Genomic DNA, 25181 nt, shown 5'->3' with positions numbered 1-25181 from the left:
AGAAGTGGAACATGTAAGAAAAACAGTTCACTTATTTTAGTTTTATGGGCTTATGTGTCATAGACTACCTACAGAGCATATGGAAGGCATAAATACCAGCACACTGTCGGACTAGATACCCAAGTCCTGACAATGTTCCTCGTTCCCTAATCTGATCCCATCTGGACCCATAATCCAAGGCATTTTGGTTTTGAGGTAGAATAATTAAAAGAGAGCACCGTCCACCATGCAAGCCCCATAGACATGAACAGGTGCTGGTAATAATAATATAATAATAAATTTATTATTTATACCCCACCCATCTGGCTGGGTTGCCACAGCCACTCTGGGCGGCTTCCAAAACACATAATAATAATAATAAAACATCAAAAAATTAATAGTAACATACAGATCCTATATAAAAAGCCACAATAGCTTTAAAATGAACAACTTATATCAAATAAAGCAATACTCAACAATCCATTAGGATCCAACACTAAACAGTAAAATTAAACATCAGCAAATAATCTAGCAGTTCACACTTATCAATTACAATAAGGAATTACTAATCTATAATCAATAAAATAACAGCAGATCACAATGCACAAATACCACAAAACGTACAAAATCATGTAAAAGGGTCAAGCTGAGCAACAAGGACACACAACTTATAAATTTATTTCTAAAAATGAACGAAAGTCAAGAGCTCTTTATCTGGAAGATGGGGATTCTCCTAACTGAGGTCCAGTAACTTGATATAGCAACCCAGCTGGAATTTCCTTCACCTGGTTGAACTGTCTGTGCCCCACACCCACTCATTTCAATGGAGGAGAAAAACATTCCTGGGCTGGGCTGCAAGGCTCCCCATTCATTTCAGTGGAGCTTGTGAAAGAGGCTTTTCGTCAGTGGATCAGGCCTTCATGGTTCACACCTCCACTGGGGAACTCTCCTGTCCTTTTGGGCTCCTAAAAATGGCCACCTTGTTTCATTTCACAGTGAAAGTTTGGGTTTTCAGAATCTGGGATGGGTCTGGCTCCTCCGAGGGTCTGTCATTTTCTTCCAGGAAGAATGTGGAGCAGGGGAAGCTGAGAAGCGAGTACGTTGCATCAATTTCCTGGAAATAAACAACAACAACAACAACGATAATAATAGTAAACCCCCCACCTGATCGGGTTGTGCCAGCCACTCTGGAAATGCAAGGAAAGAGCTATAAGGGAGAAGGATGAAAAGCCCATGGAGACAGAGTGTGCATAGTGGATTTGAACTTCTTGGTCATTCTTTGTCTTTGACCTTACCGCCTTGGGTGACCCTGCTGGGAGTATGAGATTCCCGATGGCTTCGCTCACAAGGGTCATAGGAACGTGCAAGCCCACTCACCACAATAAGGTGACGATCCAGCGAGTGAGTGTTGAAGCAATGATTCTCCAACATCAACTTCGCTGGACTGGTCATGTTGTGCGGATGCCTGATTATCGTCTTCCAAAGCAACTACTCTATTCCAAACTTAAAAATGGAAGGCGTAATGCTGGTGGTCAACAAAAGAGGTTTAAAGACTGCCTCAAGGCAAATCTAAAAAAATGTAATATAAACACCGACAACTGGAAAACACTGGCCTGCGAGCGCTCCAGTTTTGGAGAACAGCCTTTACCAAAGATGTCATGGACTTTGAAGACACTTGAACTCAGGACGCAAGGGAGAAACGTGCTAAGAGGAAGGCACACTTGGCAAATCCACACTGTAATCAACTCCCGCCCAGGAACCAATGTCCCCACTGTGGAATGACGTGTGGGTCCAGAATTGGCCTCCACAGTCACTTATGGACTCATTGTTAAAACTGTGTTTATGGAAGACAATCTTACTCGGCTACGAGTGATTGCCAGAGAAGAAGAAGTGGGTTTGAAACTTACGCGGAATTCAATATTGGCTCCAGAATTGGTGTCTTCATCTGCCTTCTTCATTTCTAATGGATGCCTGGCTTTTGGCATGGGGCTTTTGGCTTTTGGCAGGATCCCCCAGTCTTCGCTTGCTGGCTGCATCCAGCCAGGCACATTCCTTTCTTCGAGATCTAAGCATTAAAACCAACGTGGTTAACACCTACATCCTCCCATCTTTAATCCAACGCAGCTTCCTTTTACCTGCAAGTCCTTGGTTGGCCTGTAGGCAGAGCTCCTTTTCACAAAGTGAAGGTGATTTTTTTCAGCAGTTTTTTGCTTCACCCACGTTTTGAGGCACGTGTCCGAGTGCTTCCCCCCTTTTTTTGCTCCTTTCCCAGGGAAAACCCTCTCTTCCACTCTAAATCAGAGCAAACGTCAATCCAGAGAAAACCTGAATTGCTGTTTGCGCCAATTAAGCACTAAAGAGCAGTTTTCCCTGGTGGCGGTGGGGAGCAGCAGGACAATAGAAGGTGTGGATAAGCTCTCCTCAGCAGTAAACAACGGATTTTCCTCATTTTAAAAAATAAATGTTATTAAGGTTTATAGAGAAAAATAAAAAACTTAATATCGTTCCCCTTTTTTAAACCAAATCAAAACTTTTATCTAGATACAGTGGTACCTCAGGTTACAGACGCTTCAGGTTACAGACTCTGCTAACCCAGAAATAGTGCTTCAGGTTAAGAACTTTGCTTCAGGATGAGAACAGAAATCGTGCTCCGGCAGTGCGGCAGCAGCAGGAGGCCCCATTAGCTAAAGTGGTGCTTCAGGTTAAGAACAGTTTCAGGTTAAGTACGGACCTCTGGAACGAATTAAGTACTTAACCTGAGGTACCACTGTACAATGGAAACACAGAAAAGCGAGGGGAGGGGAAGAACTAAATAAATAGAGAAAGAAAAAGAAAGAAATAACAAAAGAATATTAAGAAGTCCCAGATGCTGCAACTGTTCCTCATTGGGGAGTTGCAATTCACCTGGTGCATCCTGGGCCACAGGTATAGTGGCAGGAGTGCCACCTTTTCCTTCAATAGCTGGAAGACAGGCAGAAATTCAACAGGTGCGTTTCCTCCCAACATGGAAGAGTTGCGGGAAATGCTTCACCGCTTTAATGTCTGCCTGTCCCATGGCTCTTAAAGACACAGGGGACCTGTCAGAAAAAAAGCCTTGATCCTTCTCTGGAACCCTAATAAGGATGGAAAGTTTAATGTCTTACTTACTTGTAGAGACTCCAATGGGGTCTTTGCATCTGCAAGACAGAACAAAGGTTTTAGCAGGGGGTAGAAGCTGCAGGAAATCCCAAAGAGGTGGGAGCTACTGGGACTGCCAACCTTAAAAACTGGCCCTGCTCTCTCTGCCTTCAGGAGCAGGAGGAGGTTAAACAAACCGAAGGACGTTGTCCTCTTTCTATGCTTTTCCTGATGGAAACATGCAGGTGGGGACAGATATACCCCTGGTTTAAGTCATTCACATACTGTCTTCTGCTTTATATTATTTACTACAAAGCCTGATGACTAAACTCTTTAGTGATGAAATGTCGGATTACCGGAATAACGTCTGAGCACTGAACCACTTGTGGTATATCACAAGTGGACTCTTTATTACTGCGTTTGCAATAGTTCAATATAAAATCTACTTTGGGAAGAGAAGAAATGAGCACTGAACCACTGATATATTGCAAGTGAACTCCTTATTTACGGCGTTTGCTGTTGTTTAAGATAACATCTATCTGGGAAAGAAACTACTTTTTGCCATTTTTAGGGACGTTTATTGTTCGTTTACAGACAGTTGCCTTTTTGGTTTCAGGAGCGGCCTGGCATGCAAAGTTTAGCAAGGGAAACTTTGTCCTGGCTTACCCCACTGTGGAGGTATGTTATTGGAAAACCTGCTTAAGTTCTCTATGCTGCACTGGTGCTCAAAGCACGGGAGCAGCGCTAGTGCAAAAGTGGCGACCTATTTGTTGTGGGACGTAATCCATTGGAGCAGTCAAGTACAACATTCCTTGTTTTCCTAGAGTGGACACAGGCAGGAGGACGTTACTCCAGCCAGGAAGACTTCCTGTCACACCTGGTCTGGAGCATCCTTCCTTTGCATGCGACCAGGTAGATGGGCGTGGCCCTAGGAGACCCTGTAAAAGGGCCAGCCACGCAGCCATCTTCCTCTTTTGATGCCATTTCTTCTCTTGGACTGCACTGCTGGCTCTCTGCCACACTGTATCTGTTACTGCAAGCTAAAGCTTTCCTTCAGGGATCATACTGTGAACTGAATGTGAGTCAACTTTTCATTACTTATAAGAAAGACTCTTGTGTCTTCATTCTTTTAGGAAGGAATCAAAGGGGTTTTACCAGGAACACACTCCAATCTGGGCATGCCAGATTGGATTGCTTAAGCAAAGAGATTCAAATGATAACAGTGTGGAATGAAAAGGGGGCCTCTGAGGGGGACTGCGCGGAAAACAATAGACAAATGACAACAGGAAGAATAAAATTTCTCTTGCATGTTAACATACATATGGATTTGTTAAATACGATTGAAAGTTTCATACCAGTGACTGAGATGACAAGATAACAGATTAAGATCGGAATTATGATACTGGGAACAAACAAGAGAGGGGAGAAAGCGGGAACAAGAAATAAAAAATTTCTCCTGACCAGTCAGAACATGGGAAGTCTCTTTAAATTATTTAATTCGGAATGTATAATTGGCTTTATTATTTGTGTTATGATGTGGCAAGATTTGATATGTTATTAATTGGAATGTTATTAATGAATAATAAAAATTGTTTTTAAAAAAGAGAGATTCAAACGAATCTGCAACTAGCTTCTTGCTGTATAGAAGGGGAATAAGCTCTGCTATATATATATAACTCACTAGCCTGAGTTAGGAAGGATAATACCGTATTTAATCAATAGATCCTCTCTGACTCCCCACAACCTTCCCACATTTATAACAAGCACAAAGGAATTTGCTGGATTGAGCCAAAGACTCATCCTGTCTGGCATTCTGTTCTCACAGTGGCCAACAGCCATGCTCTCCCCACTGCCTCTGACACTGCCTCTGACAGCTGTTGCGTCTAAAGCCATTGGCAGCATGTTCCCCATAATTTTTTCTGAACATCTTTCAAAGCCTTCTGTGCTTGCGACATTACTGTATCTTGTAGGAACAAGTTTGTTTATATAGCTATGTGGGTCTGAATGAAGCACATTTAGGAGAACATGCCTGTATCTCTTTTAAGCAGAGGTCTACTATTACATTTTGAAGCCCATCACGACATCTGCCACAACTGCACCCACAGAGGAGTCCAGAAATGTTGGCAACTTTCTTACCCCATTAGTGTGTGTGTGTGTGTGTGTGTGTGTGTCTTGCATACAGAACAACACACAGATTTTTAAAAGGATTACTATATAGTTCTGTGTGTAGTTTTAGCTTATAAAACAGACTGAGCTGAAATGCAGCCTTTGAATTAAAACTACCTTGCAAAGAAGTGTTACTATATTCAAACTCCTGGCTTTGAATGACAAAGACCGTCAAAGAAAAGGAAAGAATCATCCTCTTTAATCAAATATTCTGGCACTCCAGCAAATGATTTAATTGTTCCTGCGGGGGGGGGGGGCTTGAAACTGTGCCCTCCCTCCACTGATGTTGAGCTTTGCTGAATGTTTTGGGATTAGAGATGCGAAGGCCTGGAAAAAAACAAACAAATAACACCCCCCCTCTATTTGTTTCCCAAACATTAAAATCCAAAAAACAAACAGGGGCAAAAGCTGGGTGTCCCTGCAGTTTATCTACTCCCCCCACCAAGTCTACCCAAGTCTAGTTGAGATTTTGGTCTGCCGTCCAGGTTAGCTGCGCCTACCCTCTCTGTCCTCCCCCCTGCAAGATGATGGAAGATAAGAGAGGCACGCTAGAGGGGAACGCTCTGCTCCTTCCTACCGTCTTTTCAGGGACTGCCGAATGTCCAGTGTTTGCCAGTAGCTGCTGGAAAGGAATGGGGAGAGGAACTAAACACACAAAAAGCAGCTGAAAATGAAGAGGATGTTGGGGGCGGGGAGGACTAATAGGGTAATATACTGTCTTATCTCAAAGCAAATCCATTTGGAGACAGACCATGGCTTAGTGACAGAGCACGTGCCTTGCACAGCAAAGGTCCCAGGTTCTAGTCCCGGCATCTCCCGGTAAAAAGATCCAGGACACAGGACTGGAGAAGAGAGAAAGGCCCCTGAGAGCCTGCTGTCAGTCAAAACAGGTAACGGTAGAACAGGTGGCTTTCTTTATCTTTACTGGGAATTTGCTTGGAATTTGAACACGTGAAGCTTGATAAGGAACAAGAATTTCTGTCCTGTTAAAAGCCCACCAGGAAAGAAAAGCGTCAGCTCTCGTGGGATGGCCAGGCGAGACACTGGACAAGGCTTTTATAGTTGCGGAGAAGAGGGCAGACTAGCTTCTCTACTTAGCACATCGACTGACTTGCGGGTCTCGCTGTTACAGGATGTGGGGCTGCTGCTTATACAAAATCACAGGAGAGGTGAATCAGCGGCTGTTAAGGATCATGGCAGCAAATAGAAACCTCCAAGGTCAGAGGCAGTATGGATAGCTCAGTTGGTTAGAGCGTGGTGCTGATGATGCCAAGGTTGCAGGTTCGATCCCCGTATGGGGCAGCTGCATATTCCTGCATTGCAGGGGGTTGGACTACATTAGGCACCCCCAAACTCGGCCCTCCAGATGTTTTGGGACTACAATTCCCACCATCCCTGACCACTGGTCCTGCTAGCTAGGGATGATGGGAGTTGTAGTCCAAAAACATTGGGAGGGCCGAGTTTGGGGATACCTGAACTAGATGATCCTCAGGGTCGCTTCCAACTCTAGAATTCTATGATTCTACCTCTGAAAACCAGGGGGACAGGAATTAGGAATGGCCTTCTGGTGGGCTTCCCAGAGGCATCTGGCTGGCTACAGTTGGAAAATGGAGGCTAGGCCAAATGGATCCCCTTTGCCTTGTGCTAAAAAGCTCTTTTTATCTTCTTGCAAAAAGGTGGCTTTTTTTTAGCAGCCACACCCTTGCAGCCTCTTGTCACTCCTGACTGCATGTCCCTGCTTCTGTTTTTAAGCACACAGCAGCCCCGACTCCTCCGATGACGGGCCACACAAACCGCAGCGTCATGTCCAACAGCTTGGAGGAAGCTGCTTCTGACAGCTGCCCCAAGTTTTCGTACTCACTCACCTTGCTGTGATCGTTCTCTTATCTGAGAAAAGAAAAAAAAGTATGTGAATGTGTGTGACTCTTAAGCGAAGGAGACACAAAGACAGGGCACTAGAGTTCCCACATTTAGAGCACGTGAGGCGCAATATCCTCTAGAATCCTGCACTTTACATTGCTTGGCTGGGGAACAGTGCTGCAACACTCAGAGAAGTGGGTGGAATTTCAAGGATGGCTGTTGTTTAGGGCTCTGAAGGCCAAGAGGCCACCATTTTGAATCGGAAACAATCCGAGAGTCTGCAAAGGTCTTACAAAGGCTGACAGGATGTGCTCTTTATAAGCCACTGTCATTTAAAACCACAGAAGGTTTGAACCGTTTTCAATGGCAGCCCCATGAAGAGGGCATTGCAAACAATTTCAGATCTCTGTCCTGGACAAATAGATGGGGCTGCTCCCTTTTATAACCCTGCTTCTGTGCTTCTAACTGCAACCTGACACACAGAAACGGAACAGGCGAGGTTTCTCTTGATAAAAAATTCTGATGGAAATAGCTTCTCCTGCAAATGCAGGTTTTGGTGTGTCTGGCTGTTGTTGAAGAGATGAGGACAAACATGAAGAAGGCAGAAGCAAAGAACAAATAAGAGGAGTTCTAACAGGAAGTAAAATAACTTGGTTTAACTGTATACAACTGGAGCGACACACAAAGAAGGGGTTAAGGGAAAACAAGAACTGCAAAGAATATACAAAAAAATTGGGGGGGGGTTATAAAAAGGAGAGATAGAGAAGAAAATACAGTTATAAAAAGGGGAACCAGTGAAATTTATAAAATATTAGTAGAAATGGAGGATGAAGAAGTGAGGCATCTGATCAAGACCTGCATTTTAAAATGAGCTTAAAAATATATTTGCAAATGTTTGTATGTTTTATGCCAGGCATAAAGCAGCTGGCTGGGTGCTTTGGCAGATGTTTATCTTCCTAAACAGTGCCCCTCTGATCTATAGCAGTACTTCAGGGTTGTAAAAGGAAATTACAGGCTGGGAGCAAAAGGTCACACTGACCATACAAATTACAGAATACAATCAAGCTGCAAAAAAAACAAAAAACACTAATTAAGAGTTGGTAATTAATGAAATTTATTGTTTATACCATGTGCCTCCCATTAGACTTGAGCCACATCTTCCTAAGGTTAAAGGGCAAGAGCTAGTAGAAACAGCAGCTGGCTAGGAAAAGGAGTTGTAAACTAAAGAGGCTGCTTTCAAAACAGTTTTTATTAAAGTTCCTTTTTTACTTTGAAAAGGCCTTTCCTTCTAAAAATCTATCTATGTTATGTATGAAATATATTGGCTTAAATGTAATTATGCAAAGGATTTAGAAAGTAAGAAATGTTAGATTCTTATGTTAGATTCTTATTTCATTGATGGTGTGTGAGAAGGTGAACCCAAGATCTCTGCTTAAGATAAAAATTAAAACCATTAGCCATCTGTTCTGGAGTGAAAGGGCAATAGGGCAAAGATGATCTGATAATTAAGGTGCCTGGTCGAGGCAAATGTAAGATATATGGCTACTTGTCTGCCATTTATGGATAGAAGGAAATATAGCTCTTTGTCTCCCATAAAAGGTAATAGGAAATGGGTGTATCTTTTATGATTGGTTCTAGCAAACAGCCAATAGGAATTTCAACCAGGCTGATTGGACAGAGGCAGCCAAAGGAGGAGCAAGGGGGCTGGGCTGAGGGAATATAAGTGCTGGCCATCAGGGCTGGAGTGGGCAGAGCTTTGGTATCCATATACCACTGTGTCTCTCATTTATTTGTCTGACAAATAAATTATTACTTTAATTTCTCTATTGCTGCGTTGAATATTTCATTCCAGCTAAGCGTTAACCACAAGCAGGGTGCTACAGAAGATCAATTAAAAGAGGTGTGGGAAAAGGAGACAGCATGGCAGATAGTCACAGCTGGGGGGGGGGGGCGTATGGGAGAAACATTGAAAATGTTGTCATAAGAATAAAAGAAAATTTTTATAAATTAGTTTGGAGATGGTATTTAGCACCAGTCAGATTAAATCAAATAAACAAGGAATATTCGGTGCTATGTTGGAGGGGATGCCAGGAAACCGGGAATTATGTTCACGTGTGGTGGGGATGTAAATATGTACAATTTTTCTGGTGAAGGGCATTTAAGGAGATAACAGAAATCACTGGGTTAAAGCTGACTGAAAGTCCAGAGGTAGCATTATTATCAATTTACGATGGGGTGGAAGGTTCGTAGGCTAGGAAGGACTTGCTCACAAATTTATTGACAGCTACACGAATTATTATAGCTAGGAAATGCAAGGGGCAAGCAGAATATAAAATGGAAGAATGGGATAAAGAGGTGTGGGATATAGCTATGAATGATAAATTAACATGTGTCATTAAGGTAAGACGGGGAATACGCAGGAGAAATTATTTTGAGGAGATATGGAGGGTGTTTGTAGAATTTGTACTGTTAAAATGGAAAGGGGTCAAACCATCGCAAAAGGCGTTGGAATTTTGGCAGGTTGGATAGTTGCAATTGAATTATCTCGGTGGTGGGGTGCACATTTTCATTCTTATTTATTTATGATTATTACTTTGTCAAAATAAAAAAAAATGAAGAAGGCATGCTCTGCATAAGCAGTTAGTGATAATTCTGGCTGTGATGATTCCACCAGGGGTTACTTCCACCCACATCTGCATTCCTCCTGGGATGTCCACCTCCCCAGGCTCAGCTTCCCCTGCCTTGCCAAATACCTTTGTGCTTCCTCCTATAAATACAGACAACAAACAGCAGGAGGAGGAAACATCCGCCGGTGCCACATCCAATGGCCAGTGGGAGAAGAAAAGGATATGAACCTGCAAGAGAATTGCTGTTGATCAGAACGGGTTATTGATCAGAGAACTAGTCAATTGTTACAACTAGTATCTATGAACATTGCTGCTCCACATATTCCCCTCCTTGGCCATTCTATCTTCCACCCTTCCTCTTCCCTCCCTGGTCTCTGAAGGTCCATTGATTCTCCCTTTCTAAATATTATTCTTTCCAACCATCCATATTCTGTAGTTATGGGATGCCTTTCAGGTCGGCCCTCTCAAACGGAAGCATGGCAACATCATAACATTCCTATTTTATCACCTAAAACATAGCCACGCATGATAAAATAACAGTACAGTACCATCAGATTAAAAACAATGCCACAAGACAAAAATAATAACGGTACAAAAGCAAACAAATCGGGCAGCAGTAGCACTGCTTCCATTTATTTTCGTAGGGTGAAAATAATATTCCGCACTGAGCTGAATCAGGTGGGTTATTTACAGTGCAACCCTTATTTATTTATTTGGATATTTTGCTTCCTTCTAGTGCAACTGCAGCACTCAGGGTGGCTTATAACCTATAAAATCACAATTTTATACAAATATAAAACAATGAAAGAGGAAGGAAGGAAGGGGGTTCCTTTCTTAAAATTAACAGCCTCATGAGAGGGGCGTACCTTTTAATGAATTGTCCTTCTTTTGGACTGTGGTTGATTTGGGATCACAGCAGGAGGATGATTTCCTGCTCTCCTGAGCATTGGTGCTGCTGGTTGAGGTGCTATAATGCAGACTCAACTGCGAAGAGCTGGACCAGGAGGTGCTTGATGCAAGGAGCTTTGTGTGTGTTGAGGGTGTTCTGGCGTTGTAGTGAGAAGAGCTGGTTGATGAAGTTGCCAGTGTTGACGTTCTAGGTGGCCTGGTTGTGGCGGCAAAACTCAGAACAGCCTGGTCAGGGGTGGAAAAGGTAGTCATTGTGGAAAGTGGTTCATCTGCAGAGAGAATCAAAGAGAATCCCAAGGTCAGAAGGGATCCCCATGTGACAACATCCCTTGTATGCTCCTCGGGGCAGGCACCTTGCCTTGGTTTCCTCCAATGTTGTTCTGGCAATGCATTTCAAAGGCAGACTAGAAACAAGCAAGCTGATAAATAATAGAAGAAAAGAGGAGTTTGGAAGGACTATGAAATTATGGGTGATCTTCGAATTCTGTACATATTCTACTAACAAAATTATTCCCCCTATTCCTCGCCTACCTAACCTCCCCCAACCTCAGTCCACATTCCCATTTCCCCCTCCAAGAGACCCATATTGCAAAGAAAGGCCTCCTCACCCAATACCAAAATCCTGATGGAGTTGCTCTCTCTGGATGGGAACTCTCGCCCTGATACCACAATGTGGTACTTGCAGGAGTAATCTCCACCATCTTGAGGAAGAAGCAGTTGTATATGTGTGAAGGTGTTCAGAGAGGAGGGGACACTGATGAGTTGCAGTTGCCTCTTGTCCTTGAAAAACTGGATCTTTGATACATCACGGCTTTCATAAGCTGAACATCTAAGTTTTATGGACTCTTCTCTTCTGTAGCTATCCTTTTCTGGCGAAACAGTTAAGACTGGGGGACGAGGGTGTTCTGAGAAGGGAGTAGAAGGAGCACAGAGAAAGGAAGAACAATCTTTGTTAAGCACCTCTGTTTCAGGAATTTGGAGCATAACCATCCTACAGTTTAATTATTTTAACAAAACAGTGGTACCTCTGTTTAAGAACTTATTTTTTTCTGGAGATCCATTCTTAACCTGAAACTGTTCTTAACCTGAGGTACCACTTTAGCTAATGGGGCCTCCTGCTGCTGCCATGCCGCAGCCGTGCGATTTGTGTTCCCATCTTGAGGTAAAGTTCTTAACCCGATGTACTACTTCCGGGTTAGCGGAGTCTGTAACCTGAAGTGTCTGTAACCTGAGGTACCACTGTAGTCCCTCCAGTAAACCTTGGGATCTGTGGCTCTGGGTGGGGTCTTGGAATCTCTAACAGAGAATTCCTGTCAAGCTTCAGGGAATCAGCTCCCCCCCCCCCCGTGGCAGAAGATAAGCAGGACAAAGGGAAAGGAGTCTTCTTACCAGTTATAAGCTTTAATGATCACAGAGAGAGAACAAACAACACATCTCTCCTGGAAATGGCGGTGCTCCTAAATAAGGATAACACCCCCTTCCGTCACTCCTATGTCTTGTAATCTGAGCTTGTACCCTCTGTGCTTTCTGTTCTGACACTTTCTGAGCTCATCTTGACCTTGGGCTGAGCAGAGGAATGCTGCCCAGAGACTGTGAATCTGTTAACCCTCTCTCTCCCAGTGTTTCTTCTTCCAGCTGTTCCCCATCCAGTATTCCCCAGCTCCTGCCTTCTGAACTATGTCCCTCTGCAAACCATGCTTCCACATTTATGTCTTCCGAGTTCAGTCCGCACGTCAGGATGCGCAGAGAAAAAACCTCTTCCTTGTCTGAGTAACTACAGCTGCCCATTCCCCACTAATGAGATGAGAGAGTCCAAGTTCAATACAGTTTGAGACTTTAAGGCACTTCTTCTTATACAGTGGTACCTTGGTTCTTGAACTTAATCCGTTCCGGAAGTCCATTTGATTCCCAAAATCATTCAAAAAGCAAGATGCGGCTTCTGATTGGCTGCAGGAGCTTCCTGCACTCAAGTGGAAGCTGCGTCAGACTTTCGGCTTTTGAAAAACGTTTGAAAACCGGAAGATTTATTCCGGGGTTTTCGGCATTCGGGAGCCGATTTGTTTGGGAGCCAAGCCGTTAGACAACCAGGGTACCACTGTAAATCATAAACACTTGATTGTCACCTTGTAAAATAACCAGGCTGACATTTCCCATGTTCCCCACTCCCTGCTAGACACGGAGACCTTTTGGATCTCCTCCATCAGCATGCAGAAGAAACTCTCTCACCTGTCATGACTACAGAGACGGAAGAGCTCATTGGGGACTGGATCATCTGTCCTGAATTCTGCACCCAGTATAAGCATCTGTATACTCCAGCAGTATTTTTATTCACAGGGAATGCCGCATAGGGGCCGCTTCCTTGATCTGGCAACACCTTGTAGTTCTGATCGTGTTGTTCCTTGTAGAAGTTGAATCCTGCCACGTCCATTTCCTCAGGAGCTGAACAGGTCAAGGTAACCCGTTCTCCTGGACTGTAAACAGATTCCTGTGGTTGCTGAAAAAGTTCAGCAGGTGGGAAGGACGCTGGGTTCCACAGGAAGCAGAGGGAGAGAAGCATCCAAATATTTAGGGGACAACGTAAAAGGGAAAAGTTTTCTGTTTTCTCACAATTTCCTTTCTAAGACTGACACATACTGTATGTTTCCTTCCATTTCATTAAAGGATTTCTACCCCGCTTTTCATTTGCAGAAAGTAGTCTACATAATAACAAATAATTGGAGAGAATAAATCTGTGAAAAATAATCATCAATAAAATAATCACAACGGCTAGTATAATATTAAGGTCAGAGAAGGCCAAAGGGGTAGGTATTCAGTTCACCCCACGGTTTCTGCCTGCCTGATCTCAGCAGGGAGAGCATTCGGTAGGTAGGAATGGAAAAGGATCTCTGCAGCCCCCAACCAGATGGAGCTTTGCAGGCAATATGGTTAAGAGGAGAATCACATCCTCAGAATGCAGAGACTTGGATGGTCTATAAATGGGAGAAGTCAGGCAGTCCGTCAGATTACCTGCTCCTGAGCTGCTGAGAGCTTTATAGGCCACAATTGTCCCAGGTGTCAGGTACCCCCCTGAGCATCCTTGCTGCTGCATTCTTCACTAGCTGCTGCTTCTGAACCAATGCCGAGGGCAGAACATTAGAGCAATCCACTTTTTAGGTTACCTGTGCATGGATCACAGTGAATAGGCTGTGAAAGAGCAGGTGGACCTGGTAATATTATTACCCTTGTCACTCAGATGACTGAGCCTTCAAAACCAGGCTTGAACCCCGACTAGAAATAGTATCTTCCAATCTTCCATGATTAAACACCTTTAATAGACATGAATTCTTTTAGGACTCTCATTAATGGAGTGGAACAGCAGGTCAAGTTCAGCAAAAACATTTTCTTTTGAAATCCTTCCTAGAGAGCTGGACATCCTAATGATATCACACAACCTTCAGGGGATTAAAAAACAACACCCAGTTTAAATAGCATAGATCCTCCCTGAAGAATGCAGGGAATTTAAGTTTTGCGAGAATGCAGAGAAACATCTTTGGCAATCTCTATAACCTCCATAAAATCAATATTGCCAAGATTTCTTGTGAGAAAACAGTGGCAGCCAACTGGCTTAAGTTTAGAAACAGACAGAAACTCTTTCTCCTCATTAATTATCTGTGTTTTATTGTTAACTTTACTATCTACATTGCTTAGATTTTGTTGGGAATAAGTGGTATATGATTTCTTTCCACAAGTAAAAAGAAAAAGAAAAAGGTAGCAACCCACATAAATATGCCAGATTTTCTGGATTGCCCTTAGTAAGATGAAAACAACTTATTGAGTCTTCAGTTAATGAACTAGCAGAACTTTCCTCACCCATGATAGAAAACTCAATGCGGTTACTCTGTGCAGACAGTTGTCCTGCACTGCTTTCTTCCATGTAGGCACAAACAAATGATTTCTTTGTTTCCTGAAATCCTGCAGTGATTTCCAGGGTATTATTGAAGTCTTCTTGGAGTTTAGTCCACCCACGTTCTGCCTTCATTTCATAAAATAAGAACTTGGCTGCCAGCTGCCCTTCCGGGTGGGAGCATTTCATCGTGATCCGTTGTCCCTGGAGAAAAGTCTGTCTTGGAGGGATGATGGACAGCTCTGGAGCTGGTGGAGGCAGAACTGCATTGGGGAAAGGGAAGAAGTGCAAGGGGAAAATGCCATTCAGCCCCTTCCCTCTTGTAGTCCCTCATCCACAATTTTTTTTAATGAGTTGTTGGTTCAAGGTATGCTTGTTTAGTGCCAAGAATGCCTTGCTCCTTCTCAGTCCTGCATTAAACAAATGCTACACACAGATTTCCACAATCTACTTCCTTGGGGTCACTATCATAATCACCTGAACAGCATTCCAATAATTCTATTCCATTAACTGGTGGAACTTTTCAGCAAAACCAATCAATTTTTGACAAACATAATTTCTTGAGAAAAGCTCACCTAAACAAGCATGTTTGAACCATGGGTTGCCAGATGTTGTTGGACTGCAATACCCATCAAGCTGCTTGGTGGATGACTGATGGGAGTTGTAGACCAATAATCTCTCTCCCCCTCAATAAGCAAGCAGATTAGTGAGAAAAGGAAATAGGACTTTGGGAGGACTACAGAATTTCTGATGATATTTGAATTTTGTACATATTCAAATTCTATTAAGAAAATTCCCCTCCTGTTCCTTTGACCAGCCAAACTCCTCAGTTTCAATCCAGCTTCCCACTTCAACTTCCAAGAGATCCGTATTTCAAAGAAAGACCTCCTCACCCGAAATCCTGATGGAGTTGCTCTCTCTGGATGCGATCTCTCGCCCGGATTCCACAATGTGGTACCTGCAGGAGTAATCTCCATCATCTCGAATAGCAAGGCGTAGGGTGTGTGTGACGTTGCTCAGAGAGGAGGGGGAGGAGGGCTTGACTGAATGCAGATCCTGATGGTCCCTGAAAAACTGGGTCCTTGATACATGATGGGTTTCGGAAGATGAGCACTTGAGTTCCACAGATTCCCCACTTGTATAGACATCCTTCTTTGGAGAAACAGAGAAAACTGGAGCACGAGGAAGGTCTGAAAGGGAAGTTGAAGGAGCAGAGAGAAAGGAAGAGAGGTTTTTGTGGCTAGCTTGTTAAGCACTTCTGTCTCCCTGGAATTCAGAGCATAGCAATGCTACAGACTTAAATGGAGTAAGACTAGTTCCTATTCTCAGCTAACAGTTGGGATTTGTGTTCTGGATGGGGTCTAGGAATCTTTGATAGAAAATTCCCCATATTTGAGATTAGGGCTACAATCTGAGACTGTGCGACTTCCAGACCAATCCCTCCAGCACCTCTCCTTAATATACAGCTATATTAGAAACATAAACCAATGTTATAACACCTGTGCTCTCTCGCCTCCCCTAAGGAACCAGGAGGATGTGGACTTTGTGACTGTATTCAGGGACCTTGCTTTGTGTTCCTTGGACCTGGCAAAAACAACAGAATGGCTTGGGCAGAATCACCCAGATGGTTTAGACTTTGCGTGTATCATTCATTCACAACGAGAATGTTCCTCACCAGCGATCGACAGCACCAGCTTGGTGAAGACAAGAATATTCCTCAAGCGCTGTTTCCCGCCGTGTAAGCAAAGCCTTACACAGTTCTTCAACGCTGGGTCACCAGATGTTGTTGAACTACAGCTGCCATCAAGCAGGCAGGGGAAGATGAGAGTTGTAGAGCAGCAACAGAATCTGTGCCCCCCCAAGACTGAAGAACTGCTTAAAATAAACCTGCCCCTTTGCTACATCACATTAAAGCTCATCTTCACGACAGACTTGAATCTTCAGTATTGTACTCTGTTGGCTTCCCCTAGCAACTATGATGGTGGCAGTTTTGTGACTACGCTGAGAGATCTTGGCCAGAGCTCCTTTGATCTCTCTCAGTTACAACTACCAAAATGGCTTGGGTGGAGTAGGAGCTATCCCCAAGCTGGCTTAGCTGTTGTGCATGCAATTCTGTCACAAAGAGTACGTTTCTCACCAGTGATGGACAGCACAACCTCGTTACTCAGCGAAGACAGGAAGAGCCCTCCTGAACTCTTTTCCCCCAGGTAAGCACAGAGAAATGTTTTGTTTGTTTCCAGGTATTCTGTGGAAACCTCCAAAATATTTTCCGCCTGTTGTCCATACATGACTGGTACACCTCCTCTCTTTTCATAGAAATAGAACCCCGTTGCCCTCTGTCCTTCTGGGAGGGAGCATATCAATGAAGCCAGTTCTCCTCGGGCAAAAGTGTTGTGTGGAGGTGAAAGAGACAGCCAAAGGCCTGATGGATGTGCAGTCACAGTATCTGAGAAACAGAGGGAGATACAATAAAAATACAGTTTGGCCAGTCCCTTAGGATGTCCCCATTGCATTAGATGATTCATGAATCCCTATAACCTTCCACAATACTTCAATTATTGCTTCGGATTGGCAGTCCCATCCCATCCCATCCCACCATTTATTCCAATACCTCTTAAACTCAAAATCAGATTTTGAAAATCTCTCTCTCCTCTCTTCTCCCCTCCCCCTCAAAAACCCATTTGGATCTGGAAATCCCAGACCTGTGCTTAGAAAGCAGAGCATGAAGGGAAGTGTGGGGGATCCCTTTGACTCACCATTCACACCCTTCAGGTCTGGGACTTCAAGATAAGGGACAGGATACAGAACAAATAGCCACAACAATATATCCACATCTAAATTTTGTGATGTGTTCATACTGACAGTACAGTGGTACCTCGGGTTATATATGCTTCAGGTTACATACACTTCAGGTTACAGACCCCGCTAACCCAGAAATAGTGCTTCAGGTTAAGAACTTTGCTTCAGGATGAGAAAAGAAATCGTGCTCCGGCAGCGTGGCGGCAGCAGGAGGCCCCATTAGCTAGAGTGGTGCTTCAGGTTAAGAACAGTTTCAGGTTCAGACCTCCGGAACGAATTAAGTACTTAACCTGAGGTACCACTGTATCTGCCTACCACTCAGTACTTGAAGTTATATTAATTGGATTACCTGCAAGGGCCGTCATCCAGGAAAGAGCCAAAAATGAGGCTGAAAGAGAACAGAGGAGAAAAATGTGATGCTTAGAAATATATATATATAACGTTTTTGGCATCATTTCAAGTTTCATAATCTGGACTCCTAAATAGCCTCATACACATTTTTTCTCTCCCAAAGCAATATCCCTTAATCTGATGCATTTCTGGGGGTTATGTTCACAAATATATGGATTTATAAGCACACTTTACCCCAGAATATTCTTTATTTTAAAATAATAAAAGTATCGACAACAACAGCAGTAATGATGATGTAAAAAGAACTGTACAAACTGCTTTGATCCATGGTCATGGTGGAATTGAAAACCCCCATAAAAATTGTGAACCAAGCAGGGGTTAAGATGTGTCAATCAGTCCTTCACAGATTGTGAACAAGCTACCAGCAACAGGTTTTTATTAGATTTTATTTTGGTATTTTTGCAGGAAAGGTAAAGGTTAAAAACAGCCAACTTTCCCATACCAGTGACATTGTGTGGATGCTGTGAAAGATTTGCCTGAGACATGCTCATCCCTCCCTAAAGACCCACCTGGAAACAGAGAATAGAGGCAGGAGATTTGAGTAAAGACAGACAGTGGAAACTGGGAAGTGTAGATAGGAGGCTCCAGAAGAAGGAAAAGTGTGGGGTTGGAGGGGAGAAGGAAAGGGTCTTACCCAGGAGGACAAAGAGACGGCTAATTTGCTCCATGCTTCAAAGATGGGGTTTAGAAGAAGCGACTGTAGCAGCAACACTGAGCTGATGCATCTGCAATAGTAATCTTCTTTCCAAACACACTGAGAAGAAACACAGTGGCGCTGCTGAGTATTCTGGGTGCGCCACTGGTGTCAAACAGGGCTGACCACCAGGGTGGCCTCAAGAAGAGTTCCCAGCATGCCTTGCAGCACTGAGCTGCTCTGCAGAAGCTGTCATGGCCACTCTCAAATGCAGATGTGGAAGCTGAGAGAAATTGGGTAACTGATAAAATGCTGAGCACGTTAGCACCTACCATAGGGAACATAGGGAAGCTGGGGTTTTTAAAAGTCAATGGGGGGTGACAAAAGATCTCTGAAAAACACAAGCGCTCATTTACAGTTATCAAGCACAATACACACAGCGTCACACCGGATGGAGGCGCAGCTATTTCGCACAGGATGAAACAGTCCTCATACTGGCTTGTGGTCCTCGCTTTCTCTTTTGTGCTTATTTTTGGAAACTGGTTTTTTTGGGGGCAGCTCTGTGACACGTAAAGAGCAAGAAGTGGTGACGTGAAGGAGAAGCAGAGGGAGGGCTTGAAAAAAGTGTCCTTGAGGCCAATGCCTTTTTCACGGGAAAAGAGGCAAGGCTGGCAATCTTTCTCCACTTCCTAATTTCACTTCTCATTTCATTCCTCTCTTCCCATTAACCATGGCTTGCATGTCCCCGACTGAGAAATCCCGGACAATCTGCCTCAAATTATTCCCTTCCCCTCTCACAGAGTCACAAACCTGAGGAAACCCTTAGCAAACTACAGCGCCCTGAATTCTTGGAAGGAAGGAATGTTCTTCAAATGTGATTTGAAGGTATAAGTCTGTACCCAGCCTAAGTTCCTGGAATAAGAAAGCTTCAAACATTTGCCTCTGACAATGTGATTTTGTATCTATATATATATACACAAGTCTGTAAGCAAGTCCTCCACCCTCTTCACACCCCCAAATGTCAGCTTATTTGATGCAAAGCATGTTGTAAGTGCTTGTGGTCTGGCCTGTGGCCAACAGCTCTTGACCACCATCACATGTCTTGTCTTATTCATAGCCTTTCTCCCACTTCCTCTGACTCTGGGGCTGTGAAAAGTAGATTTTATACATGCACTTCTGCTACACCCAGTCACCGAATGCTCAGCCTGTTTAGTGTGGCCCATAGAATCCAAATTTCTAGAATTTTCCACCCCCGTTGGGGCAGAAGGTTCACGGGGCATGAAGGACTTGCTCACAAATTTACTGACAAAAATTATTCTACCTAGGAAGTGGAAGGGGCAAGCAGGATATAAAATGGAAGAATGGTATAAAGAGGTGTGGGCTATAGCTATGAATGATAAATTAACATGTGCTGTTAAGGTAAGACAGGGAATATAAGAAATGATTTTGAGGTGGTATGGAGGGTGTTTGTAGAATTTGTATTGTTTAAATGGAAAGGGGTCAAACCATTGCAAGAAGTGTTGAATTTTTGGGAGGCTGGATAGTTACAGTGGAATGATCTCGGTGGTGGGGCTGCACATTTTTATTCTGATTTATTTATGATTACTACTTTGTCAAAAGAAGAAGAAGAAAAGAATTCTAGAACTTGAGAGCTGGAAGGGACTCTGAGTCCAGCCCCCTGCAATACGAGACTTTTAACAAAAGCATCCATGACAGACACCCATCCAACCTCTGCTGAAAAACTTCCAAGGAAGGAGAGCCCACAACCTCTCAAAGCAACTACTCTATTCCCAACTCAAGAATGGAAAGCAAAATACAAAAGAGATCTTTAAAGACTCTCTCAAGGCAAATATTTTTAAAATGTAGTATAAACACTGACAACTGGGAAAAACTGGCCTGCGAGCGCATCAGTTGGAGAACAGCCTTGACCAAAGGTGTCCTGGGCTTTGAAGACACTCGAACTCAGGACACAAAGGAGAAACGCGCTAAGAGGAAGGAACGCTTGGCAAATCCACACCGTGATCAGCTCCCACCTGGAGACCTATGTCCCCACTGTGGAAGGATGTGTGGATCCAGAACTGGCCTCCACAGTCACTTACGGACTCATTGTTAAGACCGTGTTCATGGAAGACCATCTTACTATGAGGGATCGGCAAAGAAGAAGAGGATGACCCTCTGTCCTGGATGCTGTAGTTGAGATTCCAGCATTGCAGGGCCTTCCAACCCTACAGTTTTCTGGTTGCATGAGATTGTACAGAAAATGGACATAAAGAACGTATTCCTGTACGCAACAGCAGCGGCTAGAATAGTAGGGGCAAAAAAGAAAAAAGAAAAAAGGAAATCAGAAAAATACCTGATTTACTAGAATGGCCAGCTAAAAATTGTGAATTTGCGGAGATGGCAAAACTAGAGGCTGCTCTAATCAAAAAAACTTACAAAGAATGGGAATGCATACAGGGATATATTGGTTTGGTTTCAGAGCTTAAATTTAACATGCAAGAGCCTGAAGGACACAAGAGAACATTACAATACAAACTGGAAAACGAATTTAATAGCTGTTAACACAACAGTATGCAGAGAAGACCGCGCATGGGTGAAGGGAAGTAACGGGTATGGAGGGAGGAAAGTATAAGGCAATAATTGGAAAACTGTAGAGGACAAATACGTGATTTAGGAGGTCAGGAACAAGGAATTAAAAGAAGATTTAAGTCAATGAATAGTAAAATAAGAAAATTTGAGAAGAATTTAGTACAAATGAAAACATGAGAGTCGTGTTATTGCTTCGGTTTGGGTTTCTTTGGGTTGTAAAGTTTTCTGTTGTAAAGGTTTATTTTGGTTGTAAAGTCCTTTGTTGTAAAGACTGTATATAAAACAAATGACTAAACAAACAAACAAAGAAGAAGAAGAAGAGATTGTACAGAAAATTAAACTCTGCTGAGCGTATTTCAGGGGCTCCTTAGGCCAATGAATTGGGAAACTGAGGGGAAAGAGAGGCAAATGTGACTTTTTCCAAGCTGAGGGAGAAGACCAGGAAAACCGGAAGAAGCCCCCGACTCCTCTGCTTGAGGCCGGAGGGGAACCCCAAGCCATCCTCTGGCCAGGGACCCCCCTAAAACCCCTCATGGGCGCCTGAGGGAATTACACGAATTAATGGATTTCAGACTGTGGCTGCTTAGGAGGCCTCCGGACATGAGGACCAACCCTTCTTTTCCCAGACTGCTTCCTTCCACCCCTCACGATCAAGAGCCTATAAATTTTATGAAATAAATCAGTTGCCCCTGGGAAGAGGACAAGAAAGAACTTTTTGAATCCCCCCGAAAGAAAGATGGCCGCCTTCCCGGCCTTGCCAAGGCTCCCCTGAGGAGAGAGGGGGAGGGGCGACTCTTCCAGCACTTTCTAGGGCCTCAACCTCGGCCCTCCAGATGTCTCGAGACTACAATTCCCATCATCCCTGACCACTGCTCCTGCTAGCTAGGGATCATGGGAGTTGTAGGCCTAAAACATCTGGAGGGCCACCCAGGTTGAGGAAGCCTGTTCTAGGGGGAGGAAAAAGGCGGGAAAAGGCCTCAGGCTTCTGCTCAGTTTCTTCATATCCCGGCCTGTTCTGAGGAGAAAAAGGGTCTCCCCTTTCTGAGGGAAGTGTCTCATTTCGGAGGAGAAAAAGCATCTCCTCAGGAGCAACCCATTTATTTTATTCATTTATATCTATACTCCTCTTGATTGCAAAATCACACACAAAGGAAGGCTCAAAGCCGTTTACAGAGGAGAAAGCAGTAAAACTGAGAAAGATTCGCAGGTGTACTTTGAAACATACAAAAGAGCTGGAATGCTGAAATAGATTAAGATTTCCTCAGCTTTCCGTCATGGCGCTCCTTAGGTTTACTCTTACTCCGTTGTTTTGAGGATGGGTTATAATAATGGACAGAAGCCATAGCATAAATTGGTAATTGTGCAGGCGATGGGAAAGAGTGAGAAAGGATGAGTGGATTTTGAAACCAAAGTTGGAAAAGTTATTGTACTGAGAGCAGCGAAGGAGGGAGGAAAATAAAGGAACATCTGAGGGGTGGGAAGTCAGCTTTTAAATCAGTATTATTATTATTATTATTATTATTATTATTATTATTATTATTTGTACCCTGCCCACCTGGCTGGGTCGCCCCAGCCACTCTGGGCAGCTTCCAGCATATATAAAAACACAGTAAAGTTTTAAACCTTAAAAAGCTTCCCTATACAGAGCTTCTTTCAGATGTTTCCTAAATGTTATATAATTGCTCATCTCCTTAATGTCTGATGGAAGGGTTCACAGGGAAGGACACCGCTACCGAGAAGGCCCTCTGCCAATTAATTTGTGTTGATTTGGTGAAAAAATGTTTAAAATTATAGAAAATCAATCAAGCAAAAAAGAATTTAAGGGAGGAGACAGTAATTTTAAAATACACAATTAAATGTTCTGTGACTTTCTAGGAAGAGCAAAGCACCACCGGGTGGCTTGGTCATTATGTCTTCCTGCCTTTCTTTTGCACAAGTCTGTTGACTTCTGCTTCAGTGTATCTGAAGAAGTGTGCATGCACAGGAAAGCTTATACCCAGAACAAACTTAGTTGGTCTCTAAGGTGCAAATGGACAGTTTTATTTATTTATTTCCTTTGCATGTACATTTTGTACGTGCATCTCTGCTACACCCAGTCATGGAAGGCTCAGCTCATTTAGTGTGGCCCATAGAATCCTAGAATTCCAGAACTTTCCACCCCAGTGGGGCAGACGGTTCACAGGGAATGAAGGACTTGCTCACAAATTTATTGACAGCTGCACAAAGTATTATAGCTAGGAAGTGGAAGGGGCAAGAAGAATATGAAATGGAAGAATGGGATAAAGAGGAGTGGGGTATAGCTATGAATGATAAATTAACATGTGCAATTAAGGTAAGGCAGGGAATATGCAGGAGAAATGATTTTGAGGAGATATGGAAGGTGTTTGCGGAATTTGTACTGCTTTAACGGAAAGGGGTCAAACCATCGCAAGAAGTGTTGAAATTCTGGGAGGCTGGATAGTTGCAATGGAATGATCTCGGTGGTGGGGCACACATTTTTATTCTGATTTATTTATGATTATTACTTTGTCCCAAAAAAGAAAAGAATTCTAGAACTGAGTCCAGCCCGCAGAAATACAGGAATCCTAGCTAAAGCATCCATGACAGACGGCCGTCCAACCTCTACTTATAAACCACCAGTGAAGGAGAATCCACCACCGCCCAAGGGAGTCCGTTCCGCTGTCAAACTGCTCTTACCCTCAAAAAGTTATTCCTGATGTTGAGTCAGAATCTCCTTTCTTGTAACTTGAAGCACTTGCTTTGGGTCCTACCCTCCAGAGCAGGAGAAAACAAGCTCGCTCCATCTCCCAGCAATTTAGATATTTGAAGATCATCTCCCTTCTCACTCTCCTCTTTTCCAGCCTAAACATACCCAACTCCCTCAAATGATTTCTCCTAAGCCTTGGTTCCCAGACTCTTGATCATCTTGGTTGCCCTCCTTTGCCCACTTTCCAGCTTCTTGATATCCTTCTTAAATTGTGGTGCCCAGAACTGGACACAATACTTCAGGTGGAGTTTGACCCGGGCAGAAGAGGGTGATACTATGAGCTCCCTTGATATGGACACTGTACTTCTGTTGATGCAGCCTAGAATAGCACTGAGGGATGCGGGTGGCCCTGTGGGTTAAACCACAGAGCCTAGGACGTGCCGATCAGAAGGTCGGCGGTTCAAATCCCCGCGACAGACTGAGCTCCCGTTGCTCGGTCCCTGCTCCTGCCAACCTAGCAGTTCGAAAGCACGTCAAAGTGCAAGTAGATAAATAGGTACCACTCCATCGGGAAGGTAAACGGTGTTTCTGTGCGCTGCTCTGGTTCTCCAGAAGCGGCTTAGTCATGCTGGCTACATGACCCAGAAGCTGTACGCCGGCTCCCTCGGCCAATAAAGCGAGATGAGCACCGCAACCCCAGAGTCGGTCACGACTGGACCTAATGGTCAGGGGTCCCTTTACCTTTTTTTTAGAATAGCATTAGCTTTTCTTCTTTTTCTTTTTCTGCCATATGACCCCGTTAACTCATGATAAGCCTGTGGTCTACTAAGACTCCTAGATCCTTTTCACCGGCAAGCCAAATGCCCCCAGCTTATACAGTGGTACCTCGGGTTACATACGCTTCAGGTTGCATACACTTCAGGTTACAGACTCCCCTGACCCAGAAATAGTGCTTCAGGTTAAGAATTTGCTTCAGGATGAGAACAGAAATCGTGCTCCGGCAGCGCGGCAGCAGCAGGAGGCCCCATTAGCTAAAGTGGTTCTTCAGGTTAAGAACAGTTTCAGGTTAAGAACGGACCTCCGGAACGAATTAAGTACGGTACTTAACCCGAGGTACCACTGTACTGATGCAGCTGCCGAAGTCAGAACTTGACATTTGTCGCTATTGAAATTCTAGCAGAGCACACAGCCACACCCACAACCAAACTCACAAATAAGGCTCCAAACAGCTCAGAGAAGCAACCAGCCTTAATCCAAAAGACACAAGCTCACTCTCTTCAGTCTCCTCCGCCAATCCCTTGCAAATGCCCTTGTTTAAAAGTCCTCCATCCTGCTTGGGTTTCTGACTAGCTGATGCTTCAGATACCAGAAGGATCTATTGGAGACGCTTTGCTTTCACCTGCTGGTTGGCTGAAGTATTGGGAGCGTATTTTAAATTTGTCGCTGCTGCCACCTGTTGCAGAGTTTATGTTGCAACACTCTCACAATTTGGCATCTATG

General features: G+C 43.8%; 1 protein-coding gene and 1 long non-coding RNA gene across 10 annotated transcripts; one reads left to right on the top strand and one right to left on the bottom strand.

Annotated features, from left to right (window-relative positions):
- Positions 1 to 261: 261 nt before the first annotated feature.
- On the bottom strand, positions 262 to 24960 carry LOC309517958 (uncharacterized protein). Of its 9 annotated transcripts, none has more exons than XM_082197662.1 (13): positions 24893 to 24960; positions 17690 to 17728; positions 16679 to 16987; positions 15435 to 15731; positions 14508 to 14804; positions 12885 to 13181; positions 11267 to 11563; positions 10616 to 10927; positions 9876 to 9977; positions 5840 to 7149; positions 3127 to 3155; positions 1887 to 2044; positions 262 to 1093 (listed from the first exon to the last, which is right to left on the bottom strand). In XM_082197662.1, the coding sequence occupies exons 2-10, from the start codon at positions 17703 to 17705 to the stop codon at positions 7124 to 7126; spliced, it is 1953 nt and encodes a 650-aa protein (XP_082053788.1). In that variant the 5' UTR covers positions 17706 to 17728; positions 24893 to 24960; the 3' UTR covers positions 262 to 1093; positions 1887 to 2044; positions 3127 to 3155; positions 5840 to 7123. The 9 variants fall into 9 exon arrangements, with proteins under 9 accessions (XP_082053788.1, XP_082053785.1, XP_082053786.1 ...); XM_082197659.1 differs by lacking the exon at positions 24893 to 24960 and adding an exon at positions 23890 to 24052; XM_082197660.1 differs by lacking the exon at positions 24893 to 24960 and adding an exon at positions 23672 to 23814.
- Positions 3133 to 4464, top strand: LOC309518162. The gene is made up of 2 exons (XR_014213377.1): positions 3133 to 3774; positions 4230 to 4464. It is a non-coding gene; the product is annotated as an uncharacterized lncRNA (long non-coding RNA).
- Positions 24961 to 25181: the final 221 nt, after the last annotated feature.

Source organism: Podarcis vaucheri (genome assembly GCF_965113315.1).
Source record: "Podarcis vaucheri genome assembly, chromosome: 13".
In the NCBI taxonomy this organism is placed as follows: domain Eukaryota; kingdom Metazoa; phylum Chordata; class Lepidosauria; order Squamata; family Lacertidae; genus Podarcis; species Podarcis vaucheri.
Note: the sequence above shows the minus strand (reverse complement) of the source record. Positions and strands in the feature narration are given on the sequence as shown.

Coding starts and splice junctions, on each gene's coding strand:
- LOC309517958 (XM_082197655.1), bottom strand. CDS start 21,576: ATGTCCGGAGGCCTCCTAAGCAGCCACAGTCTGAAATCCATTAATTCG. Junction 13,182..14,507: donor CATTGAGTTTTCTATCATGG/GTGAGGAAAGTT, acceptor TGTGGAACCCAG/CGTCCTTCCCACCTGCTGAA. Junction 9,978..10,615: donor GAAGGACAATTCATTAAAAG/GTACGCCCCTCT, acceptor ATTCTCTTGCAG/GTTCATATCCTTTTCTTCTC.